General features: G+C 44.5%; 1 protein-coding gene across 6 annotated transcripts in view; it reads right to left on the bottom strand.

Moving 5' to 3' along the window:
- Nucleotides 1-6,649: 6,649 nt before the first annotated feature.
- The window catches only part of CHN1 (chimerin 1), a 94,110-nt gene continuing 83,421 nt past the window's right edge, over nt 6,650-17,338 (bottom strand). For all 6 annotated transcript variants that reach the window (XM_071434867.1, XM_071434866.1, XM_071434865.1 and 3 more), the window contains 5 exons: nt 11,833-12,006; nt 11,044-11,121; nt 9,767-9,904; nt 8,669-8,774; nt 6,650-7,575 (listed from right to left, as the gene is read on the bottom strand). In XM_071434867.1, coding sequence (XP_071290968.1) covers nt 7,404-7,575; nt 8,669-8,774; nt 9,767-9,904; nt 11,044-11,121; nt 11,833-12,006 — 668 coding nt within the window. In that variant the 3' untranslated portion in view covers nt 6,650-7,403. The remainder of the gene's footprint in view (nt 7,576-8,668; nt 8,775-9,766; nt 9,905-11,043; nt 11,122-11,832; nt 12,007-17,338) is intronic.

Here is a 17,338-nt window from a genome sequence, read left to right as displayed (position 1 = left end):
TGCCTCCTTGGCAGACTGCAAGATCTTGGCTGTGTTAGACAAAAGGGAACTCACAAGCTTCTGTTTACAATTGATGAAACAGAAAAACAAAAATACACCCTAAACTCCAGAAACACCTCCAGAGTGACAACTGGGTCCCTGCAGGAGGGTGGGGGCTGCCAATGGCAAGGCACAAATGGCTGGGACACTGAGCACCAGGCAGGGGTCAGGGGTGGCTCCTGCTCCTCTGACAGCCCCACAGATTTTACTCAGCATTTCACATGAAGACAAATTCCCGATTTCCCTGCTCACCAATATTTGGGATTTGACAGGAGTTCAAAACAGCATACTCAAGGCAGTGGGGGGAATATCTTGGTAAACACACTCCACAGCAAGGGGAGCAATGTGAGTGCAACCCAGGCTGGGCAGAGCCAGAGGAGCAGCCCCACAAGAGAAACTGGCACTGAAACAGACAGTTCCAGTTTAATGAGCCCTAAAGTCTGGGGTATGGGTCAACCTGATTGTGAAGTTCATCCTCCTAGCAGACAAAGGCTACCTCTACACTGACTTGTCACACAGCCCTGGAGCTTGCACACTGCCTGTGCTCACCCATGACAGGTTTCAGCACTGAACTCAGCACAGCAGTGGTTTGTGCTGTGAGCAGCTCAGCAGTGTCCAGCTGATACACATGCAGCATCCAGCCCAACCACACTGCCTGCACTAAAAAGAATATTCCATGTGACCAACTCCCTTGGTCACTTTTCCTGGCTACTTTAGGTAACCAACTCTGAAAACTTTTAATCTTCCCTTTCTTCTCTTTCTGTGCCCCCTGCACTGGCAGGTCACTGGGCTGGTCCTGGGGAGGCTGCTGTGCTGGCTGCTGGCTCTGCAGGAGGGTTATGGCAGCAGCAGCAGCCTCATCCTTCACTGACACTGTCAGCAAACTGCCCACAGCTCAGCTGTGAGGCTGAACTGACATCAGGGCTGCAGGGCAAATAGGGAACATCACTGGGGGTTTGCCTCCCACCAAGAGAAAGAGAATGGCAGATTCCTCCTAGTGCTGGGGGAGGTTTCCAAACCAGGAATGGACTCAGGCCACTGAACGAGCCAGTCCCCACCTGTGACTCCTCCTGTAGCTTCCCCCACTGCCAGTATCCTCTCCAGTCAATGCCAACTCACTTTGCTGCAGCTCCACACCAACCCTTCTTGATTTACCCTAGAGAGAGAACTTCAAAGTAAGCTGTGGGCAGACCACAATTCTTCCTTCAATGAGGAGGCATGAAGGAGCTGTAGAGACTCAGCATTGCACTGTATTTGACATGATTGAGAAGAGGGAGCATTTGGATTGCTGAGCATGGACTGCTGGGGTCTGGGATTTTTTTGAACACAATTTAAACCCAAGGTACCCACTGTAGTGTAATACATTTGGGAATGATGCCTTTTCTCCAAATGGCAAGAAGAAGTACTCCTCCAGGAGAATCTCACTGTTTTCCATGAGGAAGGGATTTGCAAATGTCAATGCAACTGACCTTGCAACAGATGTTGCACCTCCTCACATCTATTTCATTATTGGCCTCTGCCTACTTTAAATAAAAGTACTCAGCTGGACTTCAACCCTCCCTTTCTGTGAGGTATCTTGTCCTGCACCACACTGGTGGTGTCTAACTCACCTTGCAGCAATCTCAGTCTACCTGAATTCCAGCAGTTTAGTGGAAGATGTCATATGAGAGTTGTTGCCTGGTATAAACAACATATATCCAGCATCATGATGCTGGAAAACATGAAGGGGGATAAAAGAACAGATAACAAATTAGAAGAATCTCTCACCTTCCCCTTTTTGAGAACAGAGCAGGTGCTGGATTTGAGCAGTGAGCAACAGCATGGTGCTGTGTTAAGTTCTTTTGAGTTTAGTGAGTGATCCTTCAAGCAAGCTTTAGGATACACTACCTTATGAATATTAATCTATAGAATGAGTAATTTTAATCGTTGGACAATCCTATTTGCATTAGTGACAGAGTTAGTAATGAGTCATAAAAAAAGAGGCAAAGAGAAAAAGCTTAGCATTCAATCTCTAGGCTTGGTAGCAAGAAAGAAAAATTACAGTCAACAAAGTGCTTGAAAATAAATCCTGGTTGGCTGCCAAATATATATTTCAAAATAAGGCCTAATTGCCTCAGGAAATACATTATTCAAAGGGTCCCAGAGGCCTAAGAACCATTTGCTCCAATGACCAAGGCAGAGTACTGATAAACACCTGAGTAATGTAAGGAGCTATACATGTCCTTGAGACAAAATATATGAGAAATACAAAAGGACATCTAAATAAAAGCTCTTAAACAAGTTCCTTGAGCAGCTTACTGACATCACTCTTGGGACAGATCAAAGAAAAATGTTACTCTGACCATGAAGCCAGCAACAGACATTTGATAATCACTGAATCATGCTGTCCAAAATGAGATTCAGCAGGAGGCATCAAGAAGAGTACCTCTGTGGTGTGGCCCAGACCATGGAGAGGGACAGTCAGGCCAGTCTGGAGAAATGATCAGGTTATGCAAGGGCTCTGGTGAGGAGCATAGCTCCAAATGTCCATCACTAAGGCAGGGGAAGGATGTGCTGAAAAACAGACGAAGAGCTGGACCCCTCAATGCACAGGTAAGGCCTCCTCCTGTCAGTGCCCCAGCCTGGGGTCCTGGGAGCCAGCTGGAGCAGAGCTCAGGGCACCAACAGTGCTGGGCTGCAGGGGGGACCCTGGCCCTGGGGAGGTTTGCTGGGGGCAGGGGCAGTGCCACCCCAGCCCCTCACTGTCACTGTAGGATACAAGGGCACACCGCTGCTTTGAAGGTGAAGAAAAGGGAAGGTTTATTTTCTAACATTTATAGTTTTCCAAAAGTGACAGTGGATTGGAGGGTGAAAGTGCCACCTCCCCAATGACACTGGACAAACCAACAGTCTATCAAATTTCTCTTCTTCCATAAAAGAATGCAAAACAATAAGTTATTTACGGAAAGTGTGTGAGAAAGTTTGCTACAAGAATGTAAATATCAGAAAGCTTAGAAAATCTTAAAAAATCAAAGCAACACCTCAAAGCCCTCTGTGGGGCACAGGGCCCTTGCCCTTGGCTTGCAGCCCTGCCCAGAGCACCAGGCTCTCTCCTTGCCTTGCTGGTTTGCTCAGCACTCCCTTGGATGCACACACATGTCCTGGCCCTCCTCCCCATGTGTTACATAAGCTTTCTAGGGCTGAGGTGTAGTTGCTAAGCAGTAATTCTGCACGACTAAAAAAGAAACCCATGATTGCTAGGTTCACTAAATGTTTTTTTCCCCAACTGCAATATAATTATAGCTATAATAAAAACATTGCAGAACATTCATCAGCATGCAAAAATTAGGTCAGGAACAAAGTGAATACATCATATATGCCTTTTAGAAACCGTTTTTCCTTCCCTTGCCATTGGAGGGGGAAGGACCAGAAAAGTTTGTTATTGTATCGACTCATAAATAATGGGATTTTCCATCCTGTCAGCTAACCTGGCATTAGCAGTAGCTCGTGTTCTTGTTTCAGGAGGCAGCTTGCTTCCCCCTCACAGAGCTCTCCTAAAGCCTTGCCAGAGGTTCCCTGCACACAGTGTTTTCCCTGAGCTCTGCGGTCTGAAATGGGGATGCCCACACATCCCTCCAGTGGGGAGCTGTAGTTTAATCCCTTTTCCCCATCTTCTTCTGTGTCCAGCTGCCCTTGACAAGGTGCTGCCAGAGAGCTGGCTGCAGTGTCTGTGCCCAGCTGTCCACAGGTACCTGCAGCACTGAGACAGCACTTACTCCTCATGGAAATCAATTCCTTCAGAGAACAAATCCACTTGGTGATAGCCTTGCTTCTCATGGACCTAGATTATTTATTCTATTGTCACTTAACTAATACAAATATTAAAAATACCTGCTTTCTGTGTTCAATTAAAAAAATCAAATAAATGGAACTCAAATCATGCAATTTGCTTGTATGCCCATGCAAAGCACCTGCCTGGTTACCTGGTTAGCAAAAAGAAATTTCAAATTCACTGCAGACAATTTGTTTTCTGCACTACCTCTGTAAAAGATTTCCACTCAGGAAAGATCAGTTTCATTTACAATAGCAAAAAAACCAAGACTAAAATGGAGGCTTTTGCCTACACACTTAATAAAAAATTGCAATTAAAGAGAATAAAGGAAAGTCACTGCATACAGATTCCTGGGATTCCAAGTCAAGAAAACACTTCATTGACTGTTGGGGTCCTGCATCCCACATTCCTGACCATAACACAGCACGTGGCCCACATGCTCAGATCCAAGAGACCTGCACTCTGTAGGGGCAGCTCTGTTCCACGTGGGCTGGGCAGGGTGCCTGGCACACAGTGTCAGCCCTCAGCAGTTGAATATTGATATTATCTGGTGTTGAACACACTCTGGAGCTGTTTCATCCCCTGGCATGCAGATTCCTTCCCAGCCCATCAGAAAGTGAGCCTTGGGGAGAGCAGAGGGTGTTGGTGCCAGCAGGGCCTGGCTGCCTGACCCCGGCTCCTCTGCTGCAGCTGCTGCCACCACTCAGGGGCAGCAGGGAAAAGCTCCATTGCTTGACATGGGTTTTTGGAGGGTGGTTCTATGGGTGTGGGGGGTTGTAGGGCCTTTGCTTGCTCTGGCTTTAGGTTTTTTGTGTATTGTTTGGGTTTTTTGTTTGTTTTTCTCTTTCAGCAGTGGCTCCCCATTTAGGTTTTCCTCCTTTTCTGCAGAAACTTCCATTGTAATAATCACTTGTTCAACTGTGCTTGAGAGGGGGCATCTCCTGCAGGAGGCTCCCTAGTAGCTAACAAACCTTGTTTGCCCCCGCGGTGTGCACTGACATCCCCAGAGCAATCTAGACTTGCTATTTTCGTCAGTCTTTTCTCTCCCTGATCCACCTGTCGGGGCACCTCTGCTTCCAAAGGCACCTGAAAGCGCCTGCAGGGCAGCAGCTGTGTCAGCAGCACCGACAGGGAGAGACAGGCTGGCTATTTCACAGCAGAAGAAAAGGCGATGATCCCAATCACTGCCATCTACTGTGTGCTTCCTGCTACACGCTCTAGAAAGGGCAATTACAGCCACCTCGCTCAGCTTTACTTGCACAGCTGGGAACAAGAGCTGCCTTCTGCTCGGGTGAGCCGAGGGCTCCTCTGGCTCCCAAGGACACGGAGTGCCAGCACCAGGGCTGGAACCGCTGGGGACAGCCCTGCCCCGGGGACACAGCCCTGCCCCGGGGACACAGCCCTGCCCTGGGGACACAGCCCTGCCCCGGGGACACAGCCCTGCCCTGGGGCGCTTTGGCAAGGGGATGCCGGCTGTGACTGCCCCAGCCGTCAGGGCAAGTACAGCACGGGCACTGCAAACTCTGCAGTGCAATCCCCCCCAGCATTTCCTGGGAGAACATCCCTTCTCCTGGTCACAGGGTGAGGACACCTGAGGGCTGCCACAGCCGGGCAGTGACAGGACAGGGCACAGGGCCAGCCAGAGCCACTGCAAGGGATCCCCAAGGGCATGCAGGAGTGATGGATGGCCTGAGGAGTCCCCCAAAACACAGGGCAGAGTGAGGAAGGGCATCACAAAGTGTCAGGGCAGCAGCAGGAGATGCAGCACGTTTAGGAGTTGGTTTGGAGCAAGGCAGTGGTGAACATGTGTGGCTGCTGGAGTGCAAGGCAGATGTGACTGAGCAGCATGTGGGCCACTCCTTTTGGGCTGGGGGGAGGCAAGGCTACGGTCAGAGACATAAAGTTTTCCATCTGTTGCAGTTCATTGCCATAAATAAAGTGATAATGTGCACTAATTAGTACAGGAATGATAACAGCAAGCCACTTTCAATACAACAGATGATTGAAAAAAACCTCAAACTAAACCATACTTTAGATTCCCTCAAAACTTCCCCCATTCTGCCTCCCTAGCAGCCTCCAGCCCAGAGCAGCATTCCTCACACACTTACCTGTGTACATCCCCAGCTTCACCTTTTCCTCCCTGGGATCCTTCAAGCCCCAGTTCAGGAGAGCTGCAGAAGAGCCACCATCTCACCTCTCCTCTCCTCTCCTGGCCAGACAGGCAAGGCAGGGTGGGATGCAATGAGGCACCTTATTGCTGTCAGGTGTGCTGTCAGCACAGCTGGTTCTGATCACTAGGGGATTATTCCTCCTTGTTCTCCTCCTGCTCCAGGAGGTGTTTGTAGGGCTGACCAAAGTGTTTGCACCAGAGATGAACCTTTGAAGCACAAAGGAAATGTCCTAGGATGTGTCTGCATGTGAATTTGGTGGTGTATCCAACTACTGTGGTCAGCTACAGTTGTGTAATTGTAAACTGCCATTCCAGTTCACATAGGGGCAATTATAACAATAGATATATTTTATGAAGTAGTAGATGACTTGACAATACTTTTCTTGGTTTATTTAAGAGTTCTGAAGCCTTCTCGGACAAGGAAGAAAGGAGTTTTCGGAGTAGACAGGAATTTGTGAGAACCTTAGCAATGTGTCAGAATCCAAAATATTTAGAATAGTCTTGTCAAAACTGGTGAAACTCTAACTCATTTAAGTCAGAGGTTGTTCAGCATTAAAGTGCCAATGTAAGAAATGAAACAATCACTATTTTTGAAACAAGTTCAGAAAGTAAAAATAAATAGCGTGATGTTAGAGTTCTAAAAGCAAAATTTAATAAATTAATATATGCATGCCAGATAAAAATACAAAATTACAATTGAAATAGCAATAATAATAAAGGAACACTGTTCAGTATTGCAGATTTCACTGCAACCACCATAAACATCATGGAGAATTACTTAAAGTAACATTTAAAGTAAAATTTTGTTTCTGTTCAAAACAAATTACTATATGATGAAAAAATGGAAAGAAACCCAAGAAGAAATCAGTCCCAGAAGTGGAAGAGAAGAATATGAAATGTCAATAAATGGCCAGAGGCTCCATTTCACAGAAGTCTGCCTTCTTTTTAGTATTAGAAACCAATTACATAGAACAAAAAGCAAATTCACAACAGGTTTACACGGAGAAACATGCTGAATTACAATCACAAACTATCCAGAACAAAGATGCTGCACCAGTTCAGTTGTTTTCTTCATGGAATGAGTCTCACCAGAACAGGGAGAACAGGGAGCAAATCATGCAATAGCTTTAGGCATTTTGTTTTTTATTTCAACATGATAAACACCCAGGATTACTAGTACTGGAAAGTATGTGTTAACCTTTTTTAACATCAGCTGAATGGCACTACAGAAATGACAAAGAGTTCCTTCATTTTTATCCTGAATACATCGAAAGCTCTAGCAAATATGGAATTCAGTGACAAGAGCCATTAAATTACTTTAAAATATTCCTTCATCCATAGAACACTGTTGCTTCCTTTTTTATTACAAAACCCCCAAAATATTCAAAATAAAATGTCTTCATTTTTTATAAGCATCTCCACCACAAGTCTCTGATAGCGGATGTCGTTCAGCGCAGCCATCGCGTCCAGCTCCGGCGCTCTCATAAGAGTTGGTCCAAAAACTATGCCCAGGTTTTCTGCACTCATCAGGTTTTCCTTTTCATGGAGCGTTACTCTGCAAAAAAACCCCAGTGATTCTCTGGCACATTTCTGCTGTGCCAGACCATGCCTGCATATGCTTGAAAATCAGGGAAACTGGATGCCTTTCCCCAGGGAGAAGCCACTATTCCCAGCAGGTCGCACATGGGAGTGTCAGGTGAAACTTGGGAGCCAGTGAAAGCAAACACTGTGGGGCTTTGTGGTGAGTCAGTGTCTGTCCCCCTCAGAGCACACAGACCATGCTCACTTGCACTGCATGAACAAGGCCTCTGGTATACAAGAACTACAAACTCAAGATTTTTATTCTGTTTCTCCCTTTCTGCCTTAGTTTTTATTTGAAAACAGGTCAGACTGATGCTACTGAGTTGCTGTGTCTCCAGTCTGTAAGTATTCCAAATAAAGGAGCTGTGCCTGATTACCTGAATTCAGCAGCGAGGCAATGGCCTGTTGAGCAGCACAGGTCCTTTTAGCAAAGCATTAAACCAAAGTTTAAAAATAGTGAATTTTGTCACCTTTCTACCTTATCATTCCCCTCTACCAGAAATATGGTGTGCAAAAGCAACTTGCTAGGTAGAGCAGCAACAACTAATCTTGAACAGGGTGAGGAAAAATTAATTTCACACATCACAAGCTGTAAGGTGGAATTTTTGTTCCTATGTCTCTCATCCCTTTGTCCATTTTAAAACACCCATTAGAAATGTCATTGAAATAAAGGGACAAGTCAGGCAGAAACTCAGTAGCTGAATTTTGCCTGAGGCACTCAGCAGAGTCAACACAGTCCTACTTGTAGAGGAACTACATAATGAAAAAAGGCAGAAGAGACCTTAAAATAAAGTAGTTTTTCTATGGAAAGGGAATGATTCTTATATACTGACAGTAAGTTCATGTCACTTCAGAAACTAAAATGGACACCCTGACATGCCACCTTGGTTTTGCTTTGCAAGGGATAATCCCCTGTGCCTGAGTTTTGCTGTTGTGCACAGTACCACTCCTGCCACGGGCCCTTTCCAGGATTTGGTGGGCCTTGACCAGACTTTCCTGGAGGTGCTAGCATGGATTTTTGCTAAAAATGAGTGTGGCTTAGAGTTCTTTGCAGCTGTTGCACCCACCTCTTCAGATGTGCCATGAGATACCGTAATGTTTCACAGTGTGCAGGCGGCAGCAGCTTCAGCGCCTCGTGCAGAATTTCCAGCTGTTCATCCGGATCCGTGGTTTCTGAAACACAGATCTTCAACTGTCACCACACAAACAGCCAGAATTCACACACAGAAAGGCAACAACCTGGCCTGCACAGGAGGCAGGGTCTCACAGCTCTGCTGGATTACTCATGGAGGATTTGTCTGTCCAAAGAGGTGCTCAGAGCACCATAAGGATGTGACTGGTTTTGGACAAAGAAAACTCCCCAAAGCAAACTGCACTCCACTGAAAGATTCCCTGCAGCCTACTAAAAAAAATTCTTCTGGCAATCTTGCTGACTGGACTGGTTTTGCACAAATAATCTACAGGTGCAACTCTGGGAGAGCAGAAGGCACTGGGAACTTTGCCATCAGTGCCTTTGGCTGTCTCCATACGACTTGGAAAAAGCCTTCTCCAAAGGAGCTGTAAGGGCCAGCATGCAGTCCTTGTTTTGTCGGCTACCTCACACCTTTCCAGGTGTGGCTGGTGTGAACACATCACAGAAATGCTTCAGGCAGCCAGGATGTTGGGGAGAGAGATTCCAGTGGGGCTTACTGCTGTGCTTGTAGACCCACTTTCTGCAAGGCCAGCCCCAAAGGTAGCTTTGGGAGAATAAGTGGTTATCAGCTTATGAAAACACTCAAAATGGACAACTCCAGAAACAAACGCCATCTAATTTCTAAACGTTTCCATAAATCACCTTCTTTCTGGCACTATGAAACCAACAGACTTTAAATAATCACTGTCAAGAACCCAGGACTCATGCAAGACACACCAGTGATGTAATCCATAATGTGTGATGAAAAGGAAACATTCCTGGTGACAAAGGCAAAGGAAAATGTAACCATGCCCACACAGCATCACGCGGTCAGGCTGTAATGTGCACTGCATGTTTACTCCTGCAATCCTTACTAAATTGGGCATGCAGGGTAAGAGCTGATGGGACAGCTACAAAACAAATAGGACAGTCCTGAATAAAAAGGAGAAAAGGCTAAGAATGAAAAACAGACAAAAAAATGTGTTACACTTACTTGCAGACTCTATGAACTTTGGGTAGGCATCATATGTGATGAGTGGAATTGGCAAATCCCTGAAGTACAGTTTAAGTGCACCAGTGATAATATTGATATCTTCATACATATTCACAGAAATATCAGCTTTTTCCCCATCTGTGTGGAGAAGGCACTGATATTAAAGCCTTGGAAATGTAAACAGATGTAGAGCACCATTCAAAAGAAAAATAATAACTTGCTTAAGCAAACATTATTGAAAAGGAAACAATCACAGATTTTGGCTGTTGTACGTAAAACTGTCAGTGGACTGTGATGTTCATGGTTTCAGGGTGAAAACCTCAAGCATTTTATAAAGTAACACAACTTTTCTTTGTTGCAAATAATTACTAAAAAATACAGTTTGGGTTTTTTTTAGAACCTGCCTGACTGATCTTGCAGTATCTGTCTTGTATTAAGGTATGGACATTTAGCTATTTCTGAACCCACTGCATTGCAAAACAACACATTCATCAGCACTGAATGAGAAATCAGGGAGTCTGGGAAAAAAGTAAAAGGCAGAAAACCAGCTTTGTCCACAGCCCCCCTATTTTATAGTAAAACCATGTGTTCACCATTTAACTGGAACACACTACCTACTCCAAAGTGCTGCGGACACACATCCAGAACTTGGCTTCTGCAGCACATCCCCACCCTGCTAACACTGCAGATGTGCTCCGAATCGGTCCAGTCCTCCAGACAAACAGGAAAGAGAGTTTCCAGCACGGATTCTGGACTTGATTTCTACTGGGATAGAGGGACTGCAGCTGGAAACCCTTTAAATTTCCCACTGTCTTTTCTCAGAGAGAAGAGTTTGTTCTCAGTGACCTTCTTTTAGTCTGTAATAATTCAAACTTTGTTTGCACTATTGCATTCATCTTATTATTTTGGAGCTTTCATCCAGAAAGATGGATTTGAGTTGCACAGCTCTCTTAAGGCACTTCACCACTCACCCTCTAACCCTCCCCCACCCCTCCAAGCACAGTTTGACTTGCAAACTAGGGCAGTAGTTCACAAAGCTTTGTCCTTCCTACACACATGGTTACTGGAGCACAGATACTGATGGAAGGAGAAAAGTGGATTTTTGTACTAAAGGCCAGAGTGAAGCTGATATGCTTTTGTGATGGGGCGTCTCCCCTCCTGCCAGCACAGCCGTCCGACTCCTTCGGAGCACCGGAGCGTGAGACACAGGCTCTGCAGAAAAACTGTCTATATTTTATACATCAGCACCAAGTTCCAGCATGCAGGGAAGACTGTACCTCTGTCAAATGCCATTTTGACATCTTCAATAAGATCACTAAATCCTGAGACTCGGTACAGTCCTTCAGAATTAAGACCTGCAATGAACATTTTAACAAGATTAAAATTAGTCCTGATTTTTACAGTGGCCTTCAACCTGGTTCTTCCCTTGGCAAGTTTTTAATTTAAGGTAGAAAAAGCAGACATGTTTTAAAAGCCTTATCAGGTTTTTCTTCCAGAATGAAACCTTATCCTGGGTTTTTAACCCTGGCCATTGCAGTAGATGCCTTGTTCTATCAGCACTAAACTGTATTTACGAAAATGACTTCAGAGCTGAAGGAATGTATTAAACCAATTACAGCTCATTTCAAAATAACTCAGATTAACATACTTGATGATCAGTCATTATTTCAGAGTAAAAACAAATACCCTAATCCTAGAAAAGGATACTCAGTGTGGGCTAGGGAGACTAGCAAGAATGAACACATTAATATGAACCCTCTTTGTTTTGCCACATTCATTTAATTTTTAAAATGAATATATTATTGGAAATATAGGCACTAATATGTAACTACAAAGCAGTAACTTCTCATTAAGCAATTTCTAGCAGAATCTATAAAAATTATAAATGGTATGAACCATGAAATAATGCACAGTATAATATTAGCTGTGCAGGGTAATTGGCAGTCATAAAATGTCTTGTGCAAATCTGTTTTGAGCAATCATACATTCAGCAGAAACCCAGATGACCCAGATCAATCTAAATGGATTATCAGTAAAGCAACAAAAGTCCATTAAGGATGCCTTACCTCTAGATTCAATTTCCCTAATGCACATATCCACCACCATTGGTCTCTTGGTGAAGTGTGCTTTTACTAGTGTGGTAAGGTCACAGCTGTACACTTTTTTGACATGCTTCAGGTCTGGCTTGCAGTCATTTGGGACCATCTTGGAACATTGCTTGTGCACATTTAAACCACAATCTGAGGGAAAAAATTAAAACATGATTAGGCCGGTGTTTGCTGAAAATGTATTCTGAGATCAGTGCTGTGGAGTACAAAAGGCTTCAGCAGGATCTGACAGCTCACAGCAGTTACTTCTCTCCAGGGCCCTTAACCACCAAATACCTGAAGAAGGGACAGCCCTGAAGTCAGGAGGATTTCCTACCCAACACATTTATTCTGTTTCTAAAAGGTCTAACACAGAGTGACAAGCTTTCCATATGTTTTTTCAAATGAAGAGCTAGAGGTCAATTATGTTCCCCAGCACTATTACATACACTGCTGTCACAATGAAGACTTTTCCCCCAAGTTACTGGGGATTTCCTATCACCTCCATCTTCCATGTAGCCCTGGATCTGGCACTTTAGACATCTCTTAGAGGAGATGAAGGTAGGGACTGGGTTACAAACAGGCTACAGCCCCTCTGCAGTGAGCTGGCAAGGCAGTGCCAGTACCTGAGCCACTTCAGGGACAGGTGTGCAGCCCTGCCCTGCCTGGAGAGGAGCTGACCCCAGCACTGACCCAGTGCCTCTGCCCAGTGCCACCAGCAGCACATCCCAGCGAGGATGCCATGCCCTGATGGCACTTGGGACACACAGGGACCCCTGCTCTGTAAGTGCTCCTGCACCTTGCTGCCCTGCCAGCCCCAGTGCCCTGCCTGTCACAGCATCAAGGGATGGAGGAGCTTGAAGGATCAATGCCTTCACAAAAATCTGTACTTTCTTCTCTCACTGCAGGACTGGGTATCTATCTACTGAGAATCCCTTCCTGTTTTGTTCCTGCTGATTTTGCCAATACTTGTACTTCCATTAAAGCTCCAAGTTATGTGACTTAGTTCTCTCCAAAACAGTAAACCCCAGAATTCATGGCTAGGTTTAATTCCCACTAAGTCAGCTGCAGCCTGCTGCTAAAAGCACTTTGTTTACTTAAAAGGCCTGTAAAACAACCAGATTTGTCACTTAGGATCCTCTGGTTGCAATTAAAGTTTGGCATGTCACCTTCAATCCATCAAAACTTGCTCAGACCCTGATCCAGATGAAATGGCTGATTAGAATTCTCTGGAGGTCTTTCTGTGCAGGAGTGACCTCGGTTCCTCCTGAGGAGCAGGGAATGCCTGGGCAGGGAGCTGTGCTGCTGGATTTCCCTCCTGGCTGCAGATCTGTGCTCTGAACCCTCCGTGGGCAAAGCCTCCCACCCGAACCCCTGCCCACGCACACAGTGCCCCAGGGCCCAGCCTGGGGGCTGCTCTGCCCCAGCTCTCCTGGGCACAGCCCAGACCCCACTACTGCCCTGCCCCTGGGGAACAGTGCTTTGGGCACCTGGGCTCCTCAGTGCTGGCAAAGAGGGACAGGGACAGCCTTGCTTCCACCTGAGCGCTTCTTTAAATCCCACATTTAGTCAAGCACTCTAAGACCCCAAAGTGACCACATGGCCAGCATCTCCCTACCTGTGGTTTTGGGGCACAGAACAAAGAAACTCTGAGCCTGCCAGGCAGCCACCTGCCTTTCCTTTAAATATCTGTGCCCTGTGCCACATTTTGCCTGAACTTTGAAAAACCAGGTCTCTCTGTGCTTTAAATAGGGAACCCACATTCCCTGAAACAGGTGACCTGAGCCCTCTAGTGAGTCACTGACCCAGCTGAAACACAGCAAGGAGAAGCTGTTCTGGCCTCCTCTGGCTCTTGTAGAACCAAATCAATAAATGTTTGGGGAAATGCACAGGTAAAATAAGTCTTCTTTGGTGTAAGGTTTGAATGCTGTGTCATTAGTAACACCAGCACTTTTAGAAACAGGACAGAATACTGAATAGGTGCTATTAAAGCAGTCTGCTTTCAAAATAAAGAGAAAATTGAGGAGTAAAATTAAAAAACAGTCAAAAAATTAGAGGCAACATCTTAACACACACACAAGGGAAGCAAATTGAGACCACATAAGAAATCTTAAATCTTGACTTCCTTTATTTAGAAATAAACCTTAACATTGCAATAATAGTATTTACAAATGAAAATATAATTATTGTACATACAATTCCTAAAATTGCCTCAAGCAGCACCTCTTCCAACAAGTATGAAATATCTGTCTATCAAAAATGATGTCTACAACACTGGGATGGCTGCACCTCACTCATGAGAACTCATGAAGGATTCTGGGAGTGCAAATTAGCTGCTTCACACAAACAGCAGTATAGCTCAGTTACATTTCTGGGAACCCAAGGATAATTAAGAATAAATGCACACAAAAAAAGAAAAAACACATACTCCCAAGTACCTTACACTTGAGTTAAACCAATTATTGCCTTGACTGAGATCATCTTAATTATATTTATATACAAGAAAGTTTCAATTCATTAAAATCTCAATTTACAGAGATGTTTTCATTGTGAAAACCTTGCTTCTGACAGTAATTGTGTTACTGCTAATCCCAAAGAGTCAGATAGGCTTTGAATCTGACCTCATTAATCCCAGAATAATAATTACAAATGCAGAAGTCAACTTTTCTCCTCTCTCATTTGTTCTTCCTTTGCATTTGATTAGATTTTATGCACCAACCCACTGCTTAAGGGCTTATCAACACTCCTGAGAAACATTTAGAACCTGGAAATATTTCAGATACCTAATGTTTAGAAAACATGTGAGTCTTATGTTCAGGATTATTGGGCTGTGTGGTGTCCTTGTAATAACTAAGGCTTCTTGCCTCTTGTGTAAGCACAGAAAACCATCTTACTTTAGCAATTTCATATCAGTAAATATATCAAGGTTATTTCAGTGAATTTACATCAGAAGATGGTATTTTTTCCCAATGAAGAACCTGAAACTCACCAGTGCTGTGCTTGCTGATCCAAGTGGGCCTCTAGCCCCAGCTGACAATACTTCATAGAAGGCAAACACCCATGTCTCAGTCACTTCACTCACCTCTGGTTCAGCTGATAACTAAAGATCATGTCTTGCTAACTCCACCAAACTCAAAAGCCCCATGGCAGGAGGTCAGTCCTCCTCTCCACAGAGCACTGGCCATGTCCTAGTTCTGTACTTAACTATACTCAACTTACTTGTCAGTCCTAAACAACAGGAATTATACTGCAAACTGAATAGTGTTAAATTAAAAAAAAAGTCCTCTGTTCTCACTGCAGATGCTTTGAAAGCTCCAAAAGCCATTATTTTAGAATCAAGTGGGAAAGAAGAGAAAAGCCAAATCCTAAATCTCCTTGCATGCTGCTGGGGGGTAAAGTCTTAGGACTGCTTTCCTTGTTTGCACATGAGCTTTGTAATTTGGCTGGGTTCATTAAGACCAAGAGGATTAATTTAATTTCAAACTGAGGGTCTATTTACTTTTCATTATGTCAAAAAAAATCCAGAATAGCAGCTTTACTCTGGATCTAAAGTAACCAGGAGCCTTACTCATTTCTTACAGAATCTGCTGGCTGGTGAGGAGCTTCAGAGAAATCCCCCTAAAGCATTGTATCTGCTGATAAATCCTAGAATAATACAGGACAGATGTAAAAGATGCAGTCATGAGCTCTTGCAGGTCAATAGTAAAACTTCTGCTGACTTCAGTTAATCAGTTTCACCTTATAGAGATGATTTCTCAGAAGTAGAATTGTAAGTCACTCTTACTGTTCCTTTTACAGTGCTATCAAACTGTGGCCACCTTTCAAATATACCACATGGACCAAAACCAATGCAGTCATAAATTCAAGAGTTTATAGGAAGTTTGGAAATTTAAGGAGGGTGCACAGACAGTAATTTTAGATGACAGGTCTGAAAGTCGGTGATAAGCTGCCCTGGCTTTAACAGCATATTGATCTAGGAGTTCAGATGGGCTGTGACATTACTTCTATGAGAAGTAATAAATTTAAAACCAGCCTGACAATAGTTTCCTATGATACCTAGAAAAGGTCTGGTAATGTTATAGAAACAGCTAATACTGATGTTAGTCCACAGGGCTAAGAGAACAAATAACATGTTCATATTAAATGCATGAGCAGAGCCAACAGATAGATGTACATTGCTACTGCCCCATGAGCACGCAGTATAAATATTTGCAGAGACTCAAATATACTTAGCTGTCATGTTTTGTTATACTGTTGATTTGAATTCAGTCAGTTTTATATTTCCTTTGGTTGACGATTTACTGGCTAACATGGCTGCTGATCATGCTCCATTGGAATGATACCATGTGCTACATACATCACTCTAATTATATCTCCAAATTATTCCCCCAAAATTGATGCCTTCTATCACTCTGAAGAGTAGCTTTAAGAGCTAAAGGGTAGATATACATTATCTGCAAGAAGTTTTGAAAGACTCTTCTGAGGTTTGTGGTAAGTGTAGGAGGGTGGGGAGCATGGAGCTGCAGTGCTGGTACCGAGTGCTGCCTTGGGCTGGTCCATTGCACACCTACCAGGCAGGGCAACACCCTCACACCTGAGCTGACACAGCAAGACAGTGGGCTCTACACAAGCACAAAGTACTGGCATTACTCCTTCTTGCAAGGGTGAATAGGTTAGAAAGCCATTTGCTCTCATACATCACTCATGAGCTCGTAGCTTTCCTTTAAAAATTTAACACTTTTTCTGTAGCAGAGGGAGCAGCGTGTTCCAACAGGCAAGGGAAGGCAGCAGCCCCAGTGGCCCCACCTGCTGCACTCTGTGCTTCCAAGCACAATCCAGCAGGGTGCTGTGAAGCTCTGCCCTCTTTCTCCTCCTCAGCTGTGTGGCTGCAACTTGGGTGGCCACACTGGAGCTGCCACAGTGCCTCGAGCATGTGCTATGTGTTCATCTGCAATGCACATCTGGAAGCAACCCTGGTTCCACCAGAGCCTTAAGCCACTTCACTAGGCAGGCCCATGGCAAAAATTGCTTCCATACATATGAGTATGCTCCCTAAAATCTCCTTACATCCACATCACTGTATCATGCACTACAGGGTACATTATTTTAAGACAGGAGTTTCAAGAGGGCAGCTAGTTACTTGGCAACATAATTTCCTAATGCTACTGAAAAATCAGGGCTGATGAAACAAAAAGAAAAAAAGCCCATCAAACCAGCCAATATTCCCTTATCTCAAATCAAAAGAATACTTACATTTGTGCCTCCAAAATGCTTGGTTTCATTTTATAGAAGTTTTGCAAGATTAGAGTCAGTTTGTTCAAGAAGTCCCCAGGCTTCCTGCCACGACACCTGCCTACCTCCTCGACAGCTCCCTGCCTGGGCCACTGCCTTGTTCAAGGCTTCCAGGTCTGTGTGGGCTTGGAGATAAAGCTGCTTTTAGGACTTACAGTTTCAAGAATATAACTGCAGAATAGCTTCCCCTTGG

This window comes from Agelaius tricolor, unplaced genomic scaffold (genome assembly GCF_023055355.1).
Source record: "Agelaius tricolor isolate 1412-34295 unplaced genomic scaffold, bAgeTri1.0.p SCAF_10, whole genome shotgun sequence".
Classification (NCBI taxonomy): Eukaryota; Metazoa; Chordata; class Aves; order Passeriformes; family Icteridae; genus Agelaius; species Agelaius tricolor.
The sequence above is the reverse complement of the archived record's forward strand: the minus strand, read 5'-3'. Positions and strand labels throughout refer to the sequence as shown.